General features: G+C 41.0%; 1 protein-coding gene across 1 annotated transcript in view; it reads right to left on the bottom strand.

Moving 5' to 3' along the window:
* LOC131936413 (metalloprotease TIKI1) overlaps positions 1 to 17,789 on the bottom strand; it is a 67,548-nt gene that overhangs the window by 883 nt on the left and 48,876 nt on the right. Inside the window, exons 6-11 of the mRNA XM_059293387.1 lie at positions 11,675 to 11,808; positions 8,752 to 8,939; positions 4,724 to 4,814; positions 4,151 to 4,267; positions 2,869 to 2,973; positions 2,211 to 2,306 (exon numbers count right to left, since the gene is read on the bottom strand). Coding sequence (XP_059149370.1) covers positions 2,211 to 2,306; positions 2,869 to 2,973; positions 4,151 to 4,267; positions 4,724 to 4,814; positions 8,752 to 8,939; positions 11,675 to 11,808 — 731 coding nt within the window. The remainder of the gene's footprint in view (positions 1 to 2,210; positions 2,307 to 2,868; positions 2,974 to 4,150; positions 4,268 to 4,723; positions 4,815 to 8,751; positions 8,940 to 11,674; positions 11,809 to 17,789) is intronic.

Below are 17,789 nucleotides of genomic sequence, written 5' to 3'. Positions count from 1 at the left end.
AAGAAAAATATCTTACGATGAATCTTTCTTTTGAACTATGTAAATGGAAATAGGATCTTAAAATATAAGTGCTTAAAAGTGAAAAAAAATCAGCCAAATTTGGCGCGTGTGATCTAGCTGTTTTATCAAAATATATATGTAAACAAAAAGCAGGAATAGCAGACACACAGGCACACCCATATACACACGATCTAATTATTTATTAGTTTCAGAGCTGGAGAAAAACCCACAAAAAGTGCGGCTAATCAATTAATTTAAGCCAAAACGATAGGATAAAAGACTTGGCGTGTTTAAAAAATCTGGCACACTTAAGTGTTGGATGGAGCAGACGAGACCAGCGCTATAAAGCAAAACGCTTTATTTAGATTTATTTTCCGCTCCCACCCATTCACGCGGCGCCTGAATGGAAGGTCTACCCTTTCGCGGTGAATAATTGAGAAGAGGTCGTCAGATCTAAACTGTGAAATAATACATTCTTCCCGCGACAAGAGCACTCCCGTAACTCCACCAGCATTGATGGAACAACACAACAGTCTTGGCGCTAGGGGGACGTGGAGGTCTAGTGCACCCCCAGTTCAGAGTCCCGACGATCGGGGCTTGCCTTTTGTTGAGTGAGCAGTGAGGTCAAGGTCAAGTGCAGTAAAATGTCATCTTGAAAAGTGGAACATAAGGTTGTCGACAAGGGGCAGAGAATCAGCCGAGGGCAAGTGCGATCGTACGTTCATGCGGAGTTGTGGTTCCTGCTGCAAGGACTAAAGTGGATCTTTAATCGGGAGTTTAGAAACGGGTGACAGAAAATGAGAAATACTATTCGTGTCTTTGCACGGAGTAGTGTGAACTTAGAAAGATCTTTTGCCCTTAAGGGAATGTTTAAGCATAAAACAAGTCCACATTTACTTGAAAATAAAGAGCAGACTTTCTTAGTTCAATGTACTGATCGAATACTTTATATGAAAACAACATCACAGTAGAATGTGTATATAGAATGTCTTCTGGGAAAACCAGAGAAAAAAAACCAGCAGTATACGATCAGGTAACAAGATGAAACCGTAAAATGCCGGCTACATTATGAAACCGTAAAATGCCGGCTACACGATAAAGTGCCTTCCAACACTTTCCACACTTAAAAGTTAGAAACGTCAACGCTAAAATCAATGGTTCAACTTTACTGTAGTATTCGATCACCAGATTTTGAATCTCTAAATATTTAAAAACATTTAGCTATATATATATATATATATATATATATATATATATATATATATATATATATATATGTATATATATATATATATATATATATATATATATATATATATATATATGTATATATATATATATATATATATATATATATATATATGTATATATATATATATATATATATATATATATATATATATATATATATATATATATATACATATATATATATATATATATATATATATATATATATATATATATATGTTATATTATAAAAATATCTGATTCACTGTTTTATATAAAACAGCTGAATTTCTTCTGAAGCCAGTGGTGTTATTACTGGCGTATCTCCAGACAGTCTGAAAATGGCATCTACCTTTGAAGTTTTATCTGGCCATCCCTAGTGTGATGATTGGACAGCTAATTTTCTTTTTATCAAGTCCCTACGTAATGTAACCCCTACAGTGTCGGCCACGTGATACAGAAACCTCTATATTCTAGAAACATCGGAACTTTTTTTTTGTCGCGTAGTGATTTACAGGCCGTCGCGCCACCTTTGTAATGAAGTTTTGTTAGGAGCGGGGCGAATCTCGATAGACATCTGATTCTTATCGTTGTGAGAGCTCGTTAAAACCACACAGTGTGGTGTCCTGGTGAGTTCTGGTCAGGTTATGAAGCCTGCGGTTGCTAGACGAACCTAGTTCACTCCACATTGGGCCCGTGTTTAAAAAGTAGTTGGATATTAAACCCACCGAATTCTTTGTTCGCTTAGCAAAAACAATGAATAGAATTTTGAAATATTACGACCAAATACTATAATTTGTTTAAGCAGGATAGTTGTATTACTATTATTTTTAGGACATGTTTGTAGTAGGCCTACATCAAAGCTAGCTCCTAACAGCAAGTCGCATATGTAGCTAAACAAGTCTTACAAACCACAGACCACATGTGGGACCACAATCCAGAAGGCCATCCACAGCCTGTATCCACTTGTATCCACTTACCTGATCTGGTCCATTCTCACCCACAGGTCGTTGAACGTGTTTTCTTTGGCATTTTTTTTCTTCTTCCCATTTTTATCACTTTTGTCTTGGTTGAAGCTGGAATACAAGGCAAGAGCGTTATATGGCGCATAGAGATACAGTAGCGATACAGATACAGTAGCAACACAGATACAGTAGCAATAGAGATACAGTAGCAATACAGATACAGTAGCAATACAGATACAGTAGCAATAGAGATACATTAGCAATACAGATACAGTAGCAATACAGATACAGTAGCAATAGAGATACATTAGCAATACAGACAGATACATTAGCAATACAGACAGATACAGTAGCAATACAGATACAGTAACATTATAGATACATTAGCAATATAGATACAGTAGCAATACACACATATACAGTAGCAATACAGATACAGTAGCAATACAGACATATATCAACATATTAACCATGGTTCAGACATACACGACTCTTGTGCTCAGAGCCATACACCCCTCCTGTGGTCAGCCATACACCCCTCCTGGGGTCAGCCATACACCCCTTGTGGTCAAATATACACCCCTCTTGTATCCGGCCATACACCCCTACTGGGGTCAGACATACACCCCTCCTGGGGTCAGCCATACACTCCTCCTGGGGTCAGCCAACCAACCTGCTTGGATCAAGGCTCTCCCACAATGAATCCAACTGCTCCTGTCTTTTCTTCGCCCTCAACATCTTCTGTTTCTCTTTCTTAAATCTTTTACTGTGTCTCATCCTGGGGGGAACAGTAAAGCTAAAATTAGATAGACTAAAAACAAAATCATAGCGTTCCCATAGCAACCAGACAACATCTTATAATGCTTTCATAACAACCAGACCCCCGACCTTGTTTTTCTTGATAAAGTACAAAGATGCGTTCAGCGTATCGGTTTATTATTAATTATCTTTGAAATATTAACTGTATCTTTCACTTAAGTTTTGAGTAATCATACACTTATCACTAACGTACATACCCTCCCCAACCCTCTTTATCCAACCCATGCCCACACCTCCCATAAGTAATCGGGAAATTGTGATTAAAGACATAGACTTCAAAGTGGTCTCTTATCAATCACAACCTATTTATATCAACCAATCAGATGATTACATTGTCATTTCGTTTAATTTTAAAGAGTAGTCGCAAGATGGATGGTCCATGTCTCCACAGTAGGAGAACCCCTGTAGAGCGCCTGAATCCCCCCACCCCATGTTCCATCCTATTTCCTAAGTGGGCAGCTGGTGAGTAAGCCAGTGGTCAATAGCAATTATAGATCTTTTGATGCATTCGTTGACTACTGACCGCTGGTCAGTTCAGCCATCTTAGGCGAGCATACGAGCAATTCCGTCCTTGTCAGATTTTGAATGGATGGTGTGTGGGATGGTGTGTGGGATGGGGGGAGTTGACCGTAGGACTGGAGATTATATCCCGACCGGTGGGGAAAACATCTAGTGAGATTAGGTATAGATTTTTGTCAGTCTGATGAAATGAGATTGGCTAGACTCAAGTTTGAAATGGTCAACATTTACAGACTGTCAGAGATAGGACCGTTGATGTATGATGTTGTCAAGTATCAAAACGTTGATGTTGTCAAGTATCAAAACGTTGATGTTGTCAAGTATCAAAACGTTGATGTTGTCAAGTATCAAAACATTGATGTTGTCAAGTATCGAAACATTGATGTGGTCAGTCCACCTATGGGTTGATAAAGTCAGTACACGTGTACACACCCAACACCTGGCGACCCTGATATACATCTCACCTTTTTATCGCTATTTGAATCTACCAACGTTTGTCACCGCTTACCCTTTAGCTACATACCTGAGTCTCACCTTTTAGCAACAGTGCAATAGTCTCACCTTTTAGCAACAGTGCAACACGTCTCACCTTTTATTAACAATGCATCGTGTCTCACCTTTTAGCAAACAGGTACTGGATATCGCCATAAATGACGTCAGAGGGCTGGGGGAAGTCGTCTGACAGAACAAACTTCCGGGATTTTCTGGGCGCTCTGGTCCTGGAGCCGTCAGACCTGTGTTGGGTGGGGGGGGGGGGGGGGGGGTGAGTTCATTTAGAAAGGTGTGGTCAGTTCCTTGCCATAATAAAGCTAACCATGCTGTCACCAGTGGCTTAACGATCACGACTTCAAGTCCCTGACCTCATGACCCAGCCACCCTTGACCTCCTGACCCGGCCACCCTTGACCTCCTGACCCGGCCACCCTTGACATCATGACCTCATGACCCGGCCACCCTTGACCTCATGACCCGGCCATCCTTGACCTCCTGACCCGGCCACCCTTGACATCATGACCTCATGACCCGGCCACCCTTGACCTCATGACCCGGCCATCCTTGACCTCATGACTCGACCACCCATGACCTTATGACCCCGCCCCCCATGACCTCATGACCCGCCCACTCATGACCTCATGACCCGGCCACCCTTGACCTCATGACCTGGCCACTCATGACCCGGCCACTACTCACCTGGTCAAGTTATCCTCAGGTTTCGTGTGCTCGACCTTTAACCCGGCGTGACGTAATCTGTCAATCACGGTCTCGTTCCCCAGAAAATGACCTGTAAACAAAAATCACGTGACACTTTCAAGCCATCCATGACGTAACACAATGACAAGTCACAATGACACAGTACAGACGTGACGTCACGTTTAAGTCACAGTGACACTATAAAGCGAGCTATGACGTAACGCGCATGTAAAAACAGGGCCAACAACTCTAACAGAGCTATGACTTGTTTTTCCCCACGCAGGTGCCAACCACCCTTCCAAGGGGCATAAACAACCGTTATGCACTTTAAAAGGGGAGCTAATCTAGCGCATTTTTTAATGATAAAAATCTTGGTCCCGGAACTAGGCTTGAGATGGAAAATACGAGCCGGAAATAATGAAGTTTACAACATGTAGGCATAACACAGGGATGTTTGAGGGAGATTACTCGCAGGTGTTTACAGACTTAATGCCCCTGTTTTCATGGCTTATGTTTAAAACGTTGGTCTTGTTACTCTAGGTTCATGGCCCTTGTTTTAATGCACTGGTTTAACGAACTAGTCTTTAAGTCCTGATCTCAATGCCCTCGTCTAAATGCCCAGGTATAAATGTCCAGGTACAAAATACCTTTGTCTAAATGCCCTCGTTTGAATGCCCTCGTCTAAATGCCCTCATCTAAATGCCCAGGTATAAATACCTTTGTCTAAATGCCCTCGCTTGAATGCCCTCGTCTAAATGCCCTCATCTAAATGCCCAGGTATAAATACCTTTGTCTAAATGCCCTCGCTTGAATGCCCTCGTCTAAATGCCCTCATCTAAATGCCCAGGTATAAATACCTTTGTCTAAATGCCGTCGCTTGAATGCCCTCGTCTAAATGCCCTCGTCTAAATGCACTCGTCTAAATGCCCTCGTCTAAATGCCCTCGTCTAAATGCCCCTTACACATACACATGCGTACACGCACATACTCGCTAGAGTTAAACACACGCACGTACTGGCACATACAAAGAAACAAAAACTCACACACACACATGCCACCTGACACACACACACCCACTCACACACTGCCGCACCTACCACCTCAACGATTTACCCCCCCCCCCCCCCCAATTTTACCCTCTTTACTTAAGTGGACACAACTCCAGACACGTGACTAATAAATGACGCATGCGCACTCGTTAAAAAATATGTCTCTACCAAGTGGGTAGCACACCCAAGGCGCGGGATGAACTTAGAAGGTCTCTTCTGGCATATTTTTACAACAGGTCATTTGGAGAACATTTTTACAAAAGGTCATTTGGAGAACATTTTTACAAAGGTCATTTGGAGAACATTTTTATAAAGGTCATTTGGAGAAATTTTTTTACAAAAGGTCTCTTCAAACACATTTGTACAAAAAGTCATTTAGAGAACATTTTTTACAAGGTCATTTGGAGAACATTTTTACAAAGGTCTTTTTTAAACACATTTTTACAAAAGGTCATTTAAAACACTTTTTTTAAAAGGTCAGTTAATAACATTCTTACTAAACAATGCACCAGTTTCATGTAGACCTAACTGCTTTGACACATCTGGCACTGATCTAACTGTACCATTGGTGGTTTGACACATATGGTACACACTAACTTTACCATTGGTGGTTTGACAGAATTCATGTACAGTTTTGGCGCTCTTTCGAGCAATCATTGACGTCAGTTTGTCACCCCCCCCCCCCCTGTGTCATGTCATGTCACTAACTATGGCCTAAAGATTATCGTGATGTCATCTGTACTTCCTGTCACGGCGGCGTAACAAGGTTCATCCTATTAGATATGCCATTTTGATTGGGTTGTGGCTCATGAAGTACCAAGCCATAGTTTTGGTATGTATACGACTTGTGACTCATTCTTTTCATAAGAGGGTACGGTGTGGTCGACGGGTAGGGCGACCCGTTGAAACCCGGAGGTTTAGTCGAAGGATAATCTCAGATAATTTTAGATAAGCTCAAACCACCAGTTATATAAACTCTGCTTCACCTGCCTAGGCGTTTCATGAGTCTGAATTGATTGTTCATCTTGTACCAACAAATGTTTTGTTAAGGACTTTATGTTAAAGTTACTCAATGTCGTTCTAACCGACATACTGTTTGGCTGGAGTTCAAAACCTTTCAGGCACCGCTTTAACTGCCCTCAGCCAACTCCACACAACTCGATTTGTTAAAACAGCAGCCGACAGCGGCCATTTCTGCAGGTTGTTAAAAAACACAACCTGACATTAATCTAACGATCTAGTTCAGCCACGAGACAATTCAAACATTTAGTTTTCGGCAAAACAAAATCCAAACGTCTGACGTCACAGCACGTTCCCAGTTAGTCATTTCGGCTGGTGAGGGAGATATGCAATCTACGTAGCCAATCAGATTTCGAATTCTTGTATCGTCTACAAGCCTGGTGACCTTTGACCTAAAGTTCATGGCGTTTGGCCGAAAGGGATCATAAACGCCCGAGAGAGAGGAGTTCTCTAAGAGGTTCTTTTTTTTAGAGGATGGGGTGGGGGAGGGAGAGGCCAGGAACCTGTGGGGTGGGTGGGGGAGGGAGAGGCCAGGAATCTGTAGAGGTGGGTGGGGGATTGGCTGGGACTAGGAACGGAAGGGGTCCGTTGGGGGGGGGGGGGGCAGAAGCCGATGAAATCTTTACCACCTTGTTGATAGGTTTACGAGCTTAGGGAGCTCAATAAAATATTCATCGGCTGTGTGCGTGGCGCGGCTAAAAATAGCTCCAGCGTGAGCGATACGATACAGGTGAAATCATGAGATAAACAAAGATCATTAAACGCATACAGGTATCTGCTATTCGATACCTGCGCTACAGGTATCTGCAGCAGATACCTACCACTAGATATCCCAGATACAGGTATCTGCTATTCGATACCTGCGCTACAGGTATCTGCTATTCGATACCTGCACTACAGGTATCTGCAATAGATACCTACCACCAGATATCCCAGATACAGGTACCTGCATTAGATGTGTGCTCTACAGGTATCTGCAATAGATACCTACCACTAGATATACAAGTTACATGTACCTGTGTTAGATACGTGCACTACAGGTATCTGCAATAGATACCTACCACTAGATATCCGAGTTACAGGTACCTGCATTAGATACGTACACTACAGGTATCTGCAATAGATACCTATCACTAGATATCCAAGTTACAGGTATCTGTTATTCGATACCTGCGCTACAGGTATCTGCAATAGATATCTACCACTAGATATCCGAGTTACAGGTACCTGCATTAGATACGTGCACTACAGGTATCTGCAATAGATACCTACCACTAGATATCCAAGTTACAGGTACCTGTATTAGATACGTACACTACAGGTATCTGCTATAGATACCTACCACTAGATATCCGAGTTACAGGTACCTGCATTAGATACGTGCACTACATGTATCTGCAATAGATACCTACCACTAGATATCCAAGTTACAGGTACCTGTATTAGATAGTGCACTACAGGTATCTGCAGCAGATACATGAAACACAGGTACCTGCATTAGATACCTGAACCAACCCGCCATTGAATACTGACCATAAGATACCATTAGTTCGTGTAATGACTACAGCTTATTCACTATTAGAAACTGCTATTCAATAAAGCTGAGTGGTATCAATGGTAATTTAAGGACAAGTCAATCGCCGGCATGACATTGGGATTCGAACTAAAGTCTTACCGGTTGTGTTCACGTGCATAATCACCCGACCAAACACACCATTCGTCACTTAAACTGAACAAAAAAGAAACTTTCGACAAAATGTTTTCGCGAATTTAAAAAAAAAGATTATTTCTGAAATATGTCTTCACCAACTTTCGATTATACAAACGCGAAGTTTCTAGAAGCCTACAAACCTGCGCCAAACTCGAAGTTTCGAGAAGCATACAAACCTGCGCCAAAAGCGAAGTTTCGAGAAGCATACAAACCTGCGCCAAAAGCGAAGTTTCGAGTAGCCTACAAACCTGCGCCAAAAGCGAAGAAGAAGCTTGTGTGAGGGTGTTGGTGGAGGAGGTAGGCAACTCTCTCGGCCATCCTGGCGTTTCTCTTGTCGATGAGCTCGTGCTGGAAGTATTGCTCGATCAGGCGGGCCTTTTCCAGCTCGGAGGGCGGGAGTGACGAGTTGACTAGAGCAGGGACCTGGGTTGTGTCCCTTGGGGGAGAGACCAGGATGTGACGTTTAGAATGAGAGAGACGTGGGTGTAAGACTTTCAATGTAACAATTAGAGACAATTTTCTTTTGTGCTATTTTATTTTATTTTATTAACATTTTTTTAATGAGATGAGGACTCACTTTAGACTTTTTTTTTTATCGTTAAGTCTGTTCCATTAGCTCAACTTTTTTTTAATACTAAATTTTTTATTTACATCATATTCCTATATCTTATATAACTTACTAAAATATTAACATTTAACAATCTGTTAAAATTGGGTTGGGAGTTTATGAATACCTAGGGGTAACAATGGTTGACATAATTTTCTGGTGGAAGGCTAATACACAACGTCTAAAAAGAAAGAGATTTGTCTTGGTGATGGTGAAGCCTTAGCTGTCATCTTTTAGAGCGTCTGCGTGGTATATATTATGCGGTCTTTGTAGGGTGCTACAACGATTCTGTAGTATATTTCATTGTAACTTGTAGGGTTCTGACGATGATAGTGCTTTAGGTGCAGCTTGATTCCTTTTTCTTGGGGGTGTGTTCAATCGCAGAAAGCACATTGGATGGCAATTACGTTTGAATGCTTTTGTGCATGGTACCTTTCTAATTTCGAGTGAATTACCTTGTCAATGCACTGTTTAAGGTTTTTGTGAACTGTGTCTTCATAGAATTCAGTTTCCGCGGTTACAGTGGTACTGTTTAGCGTAGTATATGCACTTTGTGTTATGAACTGGTTCTTTTAAGTGGGATTTAGGACTAACTTTTTTGTTTTGTTTCGGCAGAGAAATTTGCTTGTTGTATCTCCCTGGTGGTGTGACTACCTTTTCGTTAATCATTGCTTAGGGTTTGTATGGTTTTGTCGATTTTTTCCTTCTGTGATTTAGTTGTGTCAGTCCTTGCTAGAGGTATTGTGTCCACCGGACTTTTGTAACTACTTGATTGTTGTAGAGATTCTGGAATGGAGATTTCATCTGTTTTTGTCTTTGTCTCTTGGTTGTGGGTTATGCTTGGGTCATCTTCTTTCCTTTTTTGTGGTGCCTCTGTTTCGGGGTTTGTCTCGGGCACGGAATTAGATATTTTTGGCGCCTTTGTTATTTTCCACTGTTCTGATGTAGGGTTGTGTTCGTTTTTCCTTTTTGTTGATGTGATGGTGTCCATTGCTGTTTCTGACAGTGGTTTATTGCTATTTGCAGTACTGTTTATCGTGTAGCTAGAGTTCTTTAGTTGTGTCGAATTGCTGACAATCGGTTTCAGCGTTTTTGGTGTTGCATCTTGTAGTCGAGTGTTGATGTTCTTTTGTGTCGAGTCTTGCTGTCGTTAATTAATAAGTGCTGTTTTGACTGTGTTGTTGATTTTGCTGTTGGGTCTTCCTGCAGTGATATGTCTGAAGGCGTTTGTTGGCAATGGTTCGTCCAGTGTAGGGCGGAGGAACAGATTTGACACGCTTGTCTTCTCCCGGCGATAGAGATTAGGATAGTAAGTGATTTGTTTTGGTAGATTATTTTGATGTAGTGTGGGATATTTGTTGGGTTATCGGTGTAGACAGAAAAGCTGCGATCATTAGTGTGTGGGATTGTGTTTATAGATGGCTTCTTGTTGCTGAATAGGGGTAGAGCTGGCATGAGCGTAGCGTTGTTGAGTGTAGGGGGTACCCATTGAAAGGTACCGTTGATTTTGTTGTTTTCATGAAGTGAGAAATGCAGTGTATATGAACCGTGTGTTTTGCTTGTGTTGTGCATTGTGGTGACGTCAAAGGCTTGTGAGGAGAAGTACCAGGTGCCACTCTGCCATAGTTGAGGGACCAGGAATGGGCGCTACCCCATTGTTGAGTTTGGTAATAGTAATAGTTGCATAGTCCATTTCTAGTATATAGAGTTGAGCACTCAGTGCATTGCGAACACAATAAAATAGTAGCCTTCGAGAAACTGGACCAATTTTTGAAATAACACCTAAAAGTATAATCTATTCAAAGGTAGCCAAAATTTTCTAATTTTTTAGAAGTCTGTTTTTTTAATTTTTTTTTCTTTTTATAGAAACATATTGTGGTAAACATTTTAATGCATGTGTCCAGATATTCAACTTTTATAATAGAGTAATGATCAAGAGATTTAGTAAATGAATATCAAAATCTACATGTAGAAAAAATATTGTTATTGAAAGAGCATTTTAATTAGAATAAAAATATATTTATTTAATAAAGATTAAATTATGTTAATGAGGCTTTATAATGTTAATTAAATATTGCAATAAGTAAGACAATATACAAGATGAAGAGAAAAGAATCTATGTTGTAGTCAACATAGCAAACCTAAAAAACTGGCAGAGTTATTTCCCCAGAACGAAATGACAACCACAGTGTGTCTGTGTTTACCTCCCCTCATATGATGATGTTTACAGGATTCATGTGGCCTATCAGTTGCTGGCGTGTTGTTGGTCTGTTGGTCTATGCAACTTCCCCCCCCCCCCCCCGGGGTCTGCGGCAAAGGTCTAAATATCGCCACAAGGCTGGCGTCACATGGGGGGTGTCCTGGGACTCTGTGATCTTAAACACGGACCAGGCCTCGACCTGTGGTGCCAGATCTGAGCGGCGTCTGCTCAACATTAGGGCGCGAGTCTCACGCCACGTGCCCCGGCTCTACCCCGACACACTTATCTTAATGGGACCCTGACGCACGTGCGGTTCTCGTGCGTGTGTGCGCGCGTGAGCACTTACAGGGCCGGGTGGACTCACCTGTTGAACATGAGCGAGTTGAGGTCGCCGCAGTTGTAGTGTTGGACTAGGGCGTTACTGCTGTAAGGGGGGTGGCCGGCCCGGTCACGCAGGCTTTCGTGTTGAGACAGGGTTTGGTTCAAGGCGAAGAGCACCTGTTGGCAGAGGGAAGGTGAGACTTCACACAGGTAAAGGTGAGACTAGACACAGGTGAGACTAGACACAGGTACAAGGTGAGACTAGACACAGGTAAAGGTGAGGCTAGACATAGGTGAGACTAGACATAGGTAAAGGTTAGACTACACACAGGTGAGACTAGACACAGGTACAAGGTGAGACTACACAGGTAAAGGTGAGACTAGACACAGGTAAAGGTGAGACTAGACATAGGTAAAGGTGAGACTAGACACATAAAAAGCTGAGACTAGAGATAGGTACAAGGTGAGACTAGACACAGGTAAAGGTGAGACTAGAAATAGATAAAGGTGAGACTAGATACAGGTACAAGGTGAGACTAGACACAGGTAAAGGTGAGACTAGACACTGGTGAAGGTGAGACTAGACACAGGTACAAGGTGAGACTAGACACAGGTAAAGATGAGTTTAGACATAGGTAAAGGTGAGACTAGACATAGGTAAAGGTGAGACTAGACACATAAAAAGCTGACACTAGACATAGGTACAAGGTGAGACTAGACATAGGTACAAGGTGAGACTAGACATAGGTAAAGGTGAGACTAGACATAGGTACAAGGTGAGACTAGACATAGGTAAAGGTGAGACTAGACACAGGTACAAGGTGAGACACAGGTAAAGGTGAGACTAGACACAGGTAAAGGTGAGACTAGACACAGGTAAAGATGAGACTAGACACAGGTAAAGATGAGACTAGACACAGGTACAAGGTGAGACTAGACATAGGTAAAGGTGAGACTAGACACAGGTAAGGGTGAGACTAGACACCGAGGAAAATGTGAGACTAGACACAGGTAAAGGTGAGACTAGACATAGGTAAAGGTGAGACTAGACACAGGTAAAGGTGAGACTAGACACAAGTAAAGGTGAGACTAGACATAGGTAAAGGTAAGACTACACACAGGTACAAGGTGAGACTAGACACAGGTAAAGGTGAGACTAGACATAGGTAAAGGTAAGACTACACACGGGTACAAGGTGAGACTAGACACAGGTAAAGGTGAGACTAGACATAGGTAAAGGTAAGACTACACACAGGTACAAGGTGAGACTAGACACAGGTAAAGGTGAGACTAGACACAGGTACAAGGTGAGACTAGACACAGGTGAGACTAGACACAGGTAAAGGTGAGACTAGACACAGGTAAAAGTGAGACTAGACACAGGTAAAGGTGAGACTAGACACAAGTAAAGGTGAGACTAGACATAGGTAAAGGTAAGACTACACACAGGTACAAGGTGAGACTAGACACAGGTAAAGGTGAGACTAGACATAGGTAAAGGTGAGACTAGACACAGGTACCAGGTGAGACTAGACACAGGTAAAGGTGAGACCACACACATGTACAAGGTGAGACTAGACACAGGTACAAGGTGAGACTAGACACAGGTAAAGGTGAGACTACACACAGGTACCAGGTGAGACTAGACATAGGTAAAGGTGAGACTAGACACAGGTAAAGGTGAGGCCACACACATGTACAAGGTGAGACTAGACACAGGTGAGACTAGACACAGGTAAAGGTGAGACCACACACATGTACAAGGTGAGACTAGACACAGGTGAGACTAGACACAGGTAAAGGTGAGACCACACACATGTACAAGGTGAGACTAGACACAGGTGAGACTAGACACAGGTAAAGGTGAGACCACACACATGTACAAGGTGAGACTAGACACAGGTGAGACTAGACACAGGTAAAGGTGAGACCACACACATGTACAAGGTGAGACTAGACACAGGTGAGACTAGACACAGGTAAAGGTGAGACTAGACACAGGTACAAGGTGAGACTAGACACAGGTGAGACTAGACACAGGTAAAGGTGAGACCACACACATGTACAAGGTGAGACTAGACACAGGTGAGACTAGACACAGGTAAAGGTGAGACCACACACATGTACAAGGTGAGACTAGACACAGGTGAGACTAGACACAGGTAAAGGTGAGACCACACACATGTACAAGGTGAGACTAGACACAGGTGAGACTAGACACAGGTAAAGGTGAGACTAGACACAGGTACAAGGTGAGACTAGACACAGGTGAGACTAGACACAGGTAAAGGTGAGGCCACACACATGTACAAGGTGAGACTAGACACAGGTAAAGGTGAGACTAGACACAGGTACAAGGTGAGACTAGACACAGGTGAGACTAGACACAGGTAAAGGTGAGACCACACACATGTACAAGGTGAGACTAGACACAGGTACAAGGTGAGACTAGACACAGGTAAATGTGAGACTAGACACAGGTACAAGGTGAGACTAGACACAGGTTGAAGGGAAGTTGGGACTAGACACAGGTACAAGGTGAGACTAGACACAGGTACAAGGTGAGACTAGACACAGGTACAAGGTGAGCCTACAGATATGTAAAGGTGAGACTAGACACATATAAAGGTGAGACTAGACACCGAGGAAAATGTGAGACTAGACACAGGTAAAGGTGAGACTAGACACAGGTAAATTGAGACATGTAGCATACATACATACATACAAATAAAAATACATACAAATACACATAAATACAAAAATCATCCATAATTTAGCACCCACATAAACATTTATAAGTTAAAACACATTGAGAAACTTCGTCCTAACCTACAAACAGTAGAATGATTCCTACAAAATCAACCTACCATTTCAAACAAAACCTAGACTTTATCCCATAAGTTGGGATAAAGTTGGGATAACTGAGCCTTGAGTCATAGATTTAGGTATATTTGATATCAAATTTATTATTTTACATTTATTGTTCTTCAATGTTATCAGAAACAGGATATTCTATCTGTCCGTTCATAAAAATTCTATTTTTAGCTTTCACGTGACCATAATTTTAAATGTTGATTGGTTGGGTTCTAAAACATTGCCAGGAAAGCTTCCCTTGTTTATCAGCCTCGTACAATTCAATTTTCTACAGCCTCGTTCCTGCAAGCGCATTTGAGATCGGGTTGTAACATGGGTTGCCGTGTGGACCTGGTTGGACATGGTTGGTTGGGGTTGACATTAACATATATCTTGACGAATCTAGGAATGAGAAGTGTGATATAAAATACTTAAAAAAAACTTTCATACATTTGATGACAAAAAACGTGGGTACGTTCACCATCAAATTTCCCGACCCATCTGCCCGACCCACGTTTTTTGTCATCAAATGTATGTAAATAGTTATTTTCTGCTTTTTAGTCCACAAGAAAAACGTGGTTTTTTAAAAAGTTTTTTTTTTAAGTATTTTATTTTCTCCTTTTTAGTCCGTTGCTACACATGAAAAACGTGGTTTTTAAAAAAGTTTTTTATATAGTTTATTTTCTACTTTATCTAATGACTTGATTAAGTATGACTTGACTAAGTGTTTATAAATACACGGACTAAAAATCTTGAGCGACCAGGATTCGAACCTGGGTTGTCGCGGCCACAACGCGAAGTACTAACCGCTATACGATCACGGCCAGCGCGCTCACATCGATTGGGGCCGAAGTAACTGTGTCAATAGGCCTCCAGTCTTGTCGGTATCTTTAGAAATCATGTCCTCAATTTTATGGTCCTTAGGGCGTAATTAAATTAAGCTAATTAGGTCTCTAATTGCTAGTTTTTATGATTGCATCTGAAATTGTTAGGCGAAAGTAGCCTGCATGCCAAATTTCAGATCTATAGAGCAATCAGAAGTGGGCTAATTTTCGATGTCAATTTTAACAACAAACACACGCGAAGCTGAGTTAATAATAAAATACTTAAAAAAAACTTTTTAAATAAATTATAGACTACTATTTAAATAACTATAAAGAAAAGCGTGGGTCACTTTAGTATCTATTGGATACCTTTACTAATGTTAAGGAAGACACCCACGCTTTTCTTTATAGTTATTTAAATAGTAGTCTATAATTTATTTTCTACTTTTTAGTGCATCATTACATAAAAGCTTGTTATTAAAACGTTTTTTATGAATTTTTTTTTCAGTATTTTACATGTTTTATTTACAATAGAGTTACATGACTAAAAACCATTGCGCGCCTACTGAACATCACGTTCAGTAGGCGCGCAATGGTTTTTGAACGCAGCCATTACGTGATGGCGCAGCTATTGAAGGTGATGACGCGTGTGGTGTGGTTGGCTAGACATGCCTACTAATTCGGTCCAAATTTTAATTAATTCATAAAAAATTAATTAGGCATCCAATTAAGTCAAATTTAGATTCAGATTGCATTGTCTTCATGTCTTGACCCACGTGCCAACTGTGAATCGTATCGGTCAAGTAGAACTGTCCGAATTTTCACTCCTGCGTTTCCGTCTAGACTGACGACTGACGACTTACGACAGACAGAGGAAGTGAGTTAAATAAAAGCTTGTAAAAACCACGTTTTTCTTGTGGACTAAAAAGTAGAAAATAACTATTTACATACATTTGATGACAAAAAACGTGGGTACGTTCACCATCAAATTTCCCGACCCATCTGCCCGACCCACGTTTTTTGTCATCAAATGTATGTAAATAGTTATTTTCTACTTTTTAGTCCACAAGAAAAACGTGGTTTTTTAAAAAGTTTTTTTTAAGTATTTTATTTTCTCCTTTTTAGTCCGTTGCTACACATGAAAAACGTGGTTTTTAAAAAAGTTTTTTATAGGGTAAAGGAGGGCGTTAAGAGCCGTGTGGTATTAAGCCCCAATCAACACCCCACCCCCACAAAACCCCCAATAACACTGCTAATCTACTTCTGAGGTAACAACCATTGCTGTTCTTTGATAACAGAGAAGCAGAGGATTCATTTTATGTAATTTATGACCCACTTGGTCCAATAGGGAGAGGATGAGACAGGATTTAATCTCACTGCTCTTTCCCTAAAATTTCTCATCTCCATAAAACCATTTTGTGAACTTTTTTTCCAAATAGACATAACTTGGGAAACTTCACTTTATAATAAACCAAATGAGTTTTTCAAGCCCATTCTTTGTTCCTGTATTAGAGCATTGGTTGTTGTACATTTTAACACTATTTTTATAGCTATGGCTAGAATAGTTTTATTTTGGTGAATTTGTTTTGCACAGTGATTATTGGTGCCAAAACAAAATGGCCGACGTTTATCCCATTTTACCATGCTATAAAGTTTTTATCATTATTAGAGTAAAACTTGACTGATCATTACCATAATGGTTTTATTTGTTAGATAATAACTAAATCTACATGAATACATTAATTTTGTTCACTAGCTTGCCTGTTTAGAAAAGTTATAACAGATACTGTTATGTGGCTCTTGAAACCCTATGTGCAAGTTTCTCATTTATTAGACCACTGAATATGACACTGGTATAGGAATAGTTAACACAAAATGTATTAATTGTTAAACAGACTTGTGTCTAAATGATAGAAATACAATTCTAACCTGCTAAAAAGTAAAAATTCAGCCATCTGATGTTAGCAAGGTAATTTTTAAAATGGTACACGTACTTATTACCCCTAAGGGGCAATACAGACGGCTCAGCCCCCACCTGTTTCTAACCAACCATAAAACTTCTAATCTCTTTGTAGGTAACAGGAATAAATGTTCTTAGGTCTCAGCCAATCTGGGGTGGTATGTTATGTAATTTATGACCCTCATGGTCCAGCAGGGAAGTAAACAGACACATTAATACCACTGCTCCCTCCCCCCCCCTTACAATTTCTTACCCCCATGATACCCAGCCCCCACCAGTTTCTGGCCCACCATAAAACTTCATCTCTTTTTAGGTAACATGGATTACAGTTACAGATCTCAGACAATCTGGGGTGGCATGTTATGTAATATATGACCTTCATGGTCTAGCAGGGTGAAGACCAAAGGGGAAACCAGTACCACTGCTCTCCCCTCACAATTTCTCACCTCCATGATAGCCAGACCCCACCTGTATCTAACCCACCATAAAACTTCATCTCTTTGTAGGTAACATGGACTAAG

Source organism: Physella acuta, unplaced genomic scaffold, assembly GCF_028476545.2.
Source record: "Physella acuta isolate Inbredline_101_S28 unplaced genomic scaffold, ASM2847654v3 ptg000178l, whole genome shotgun sequence".
NCBI lineage: Eukaryota > Metazoa > Mollusca > Gastropoda > Physidae > Physella > Physella acuta.
Note: the sequence above shows the minus strand (reverse complement) of the source record. Positions and strands in the feature narration are given on the sequence as shown.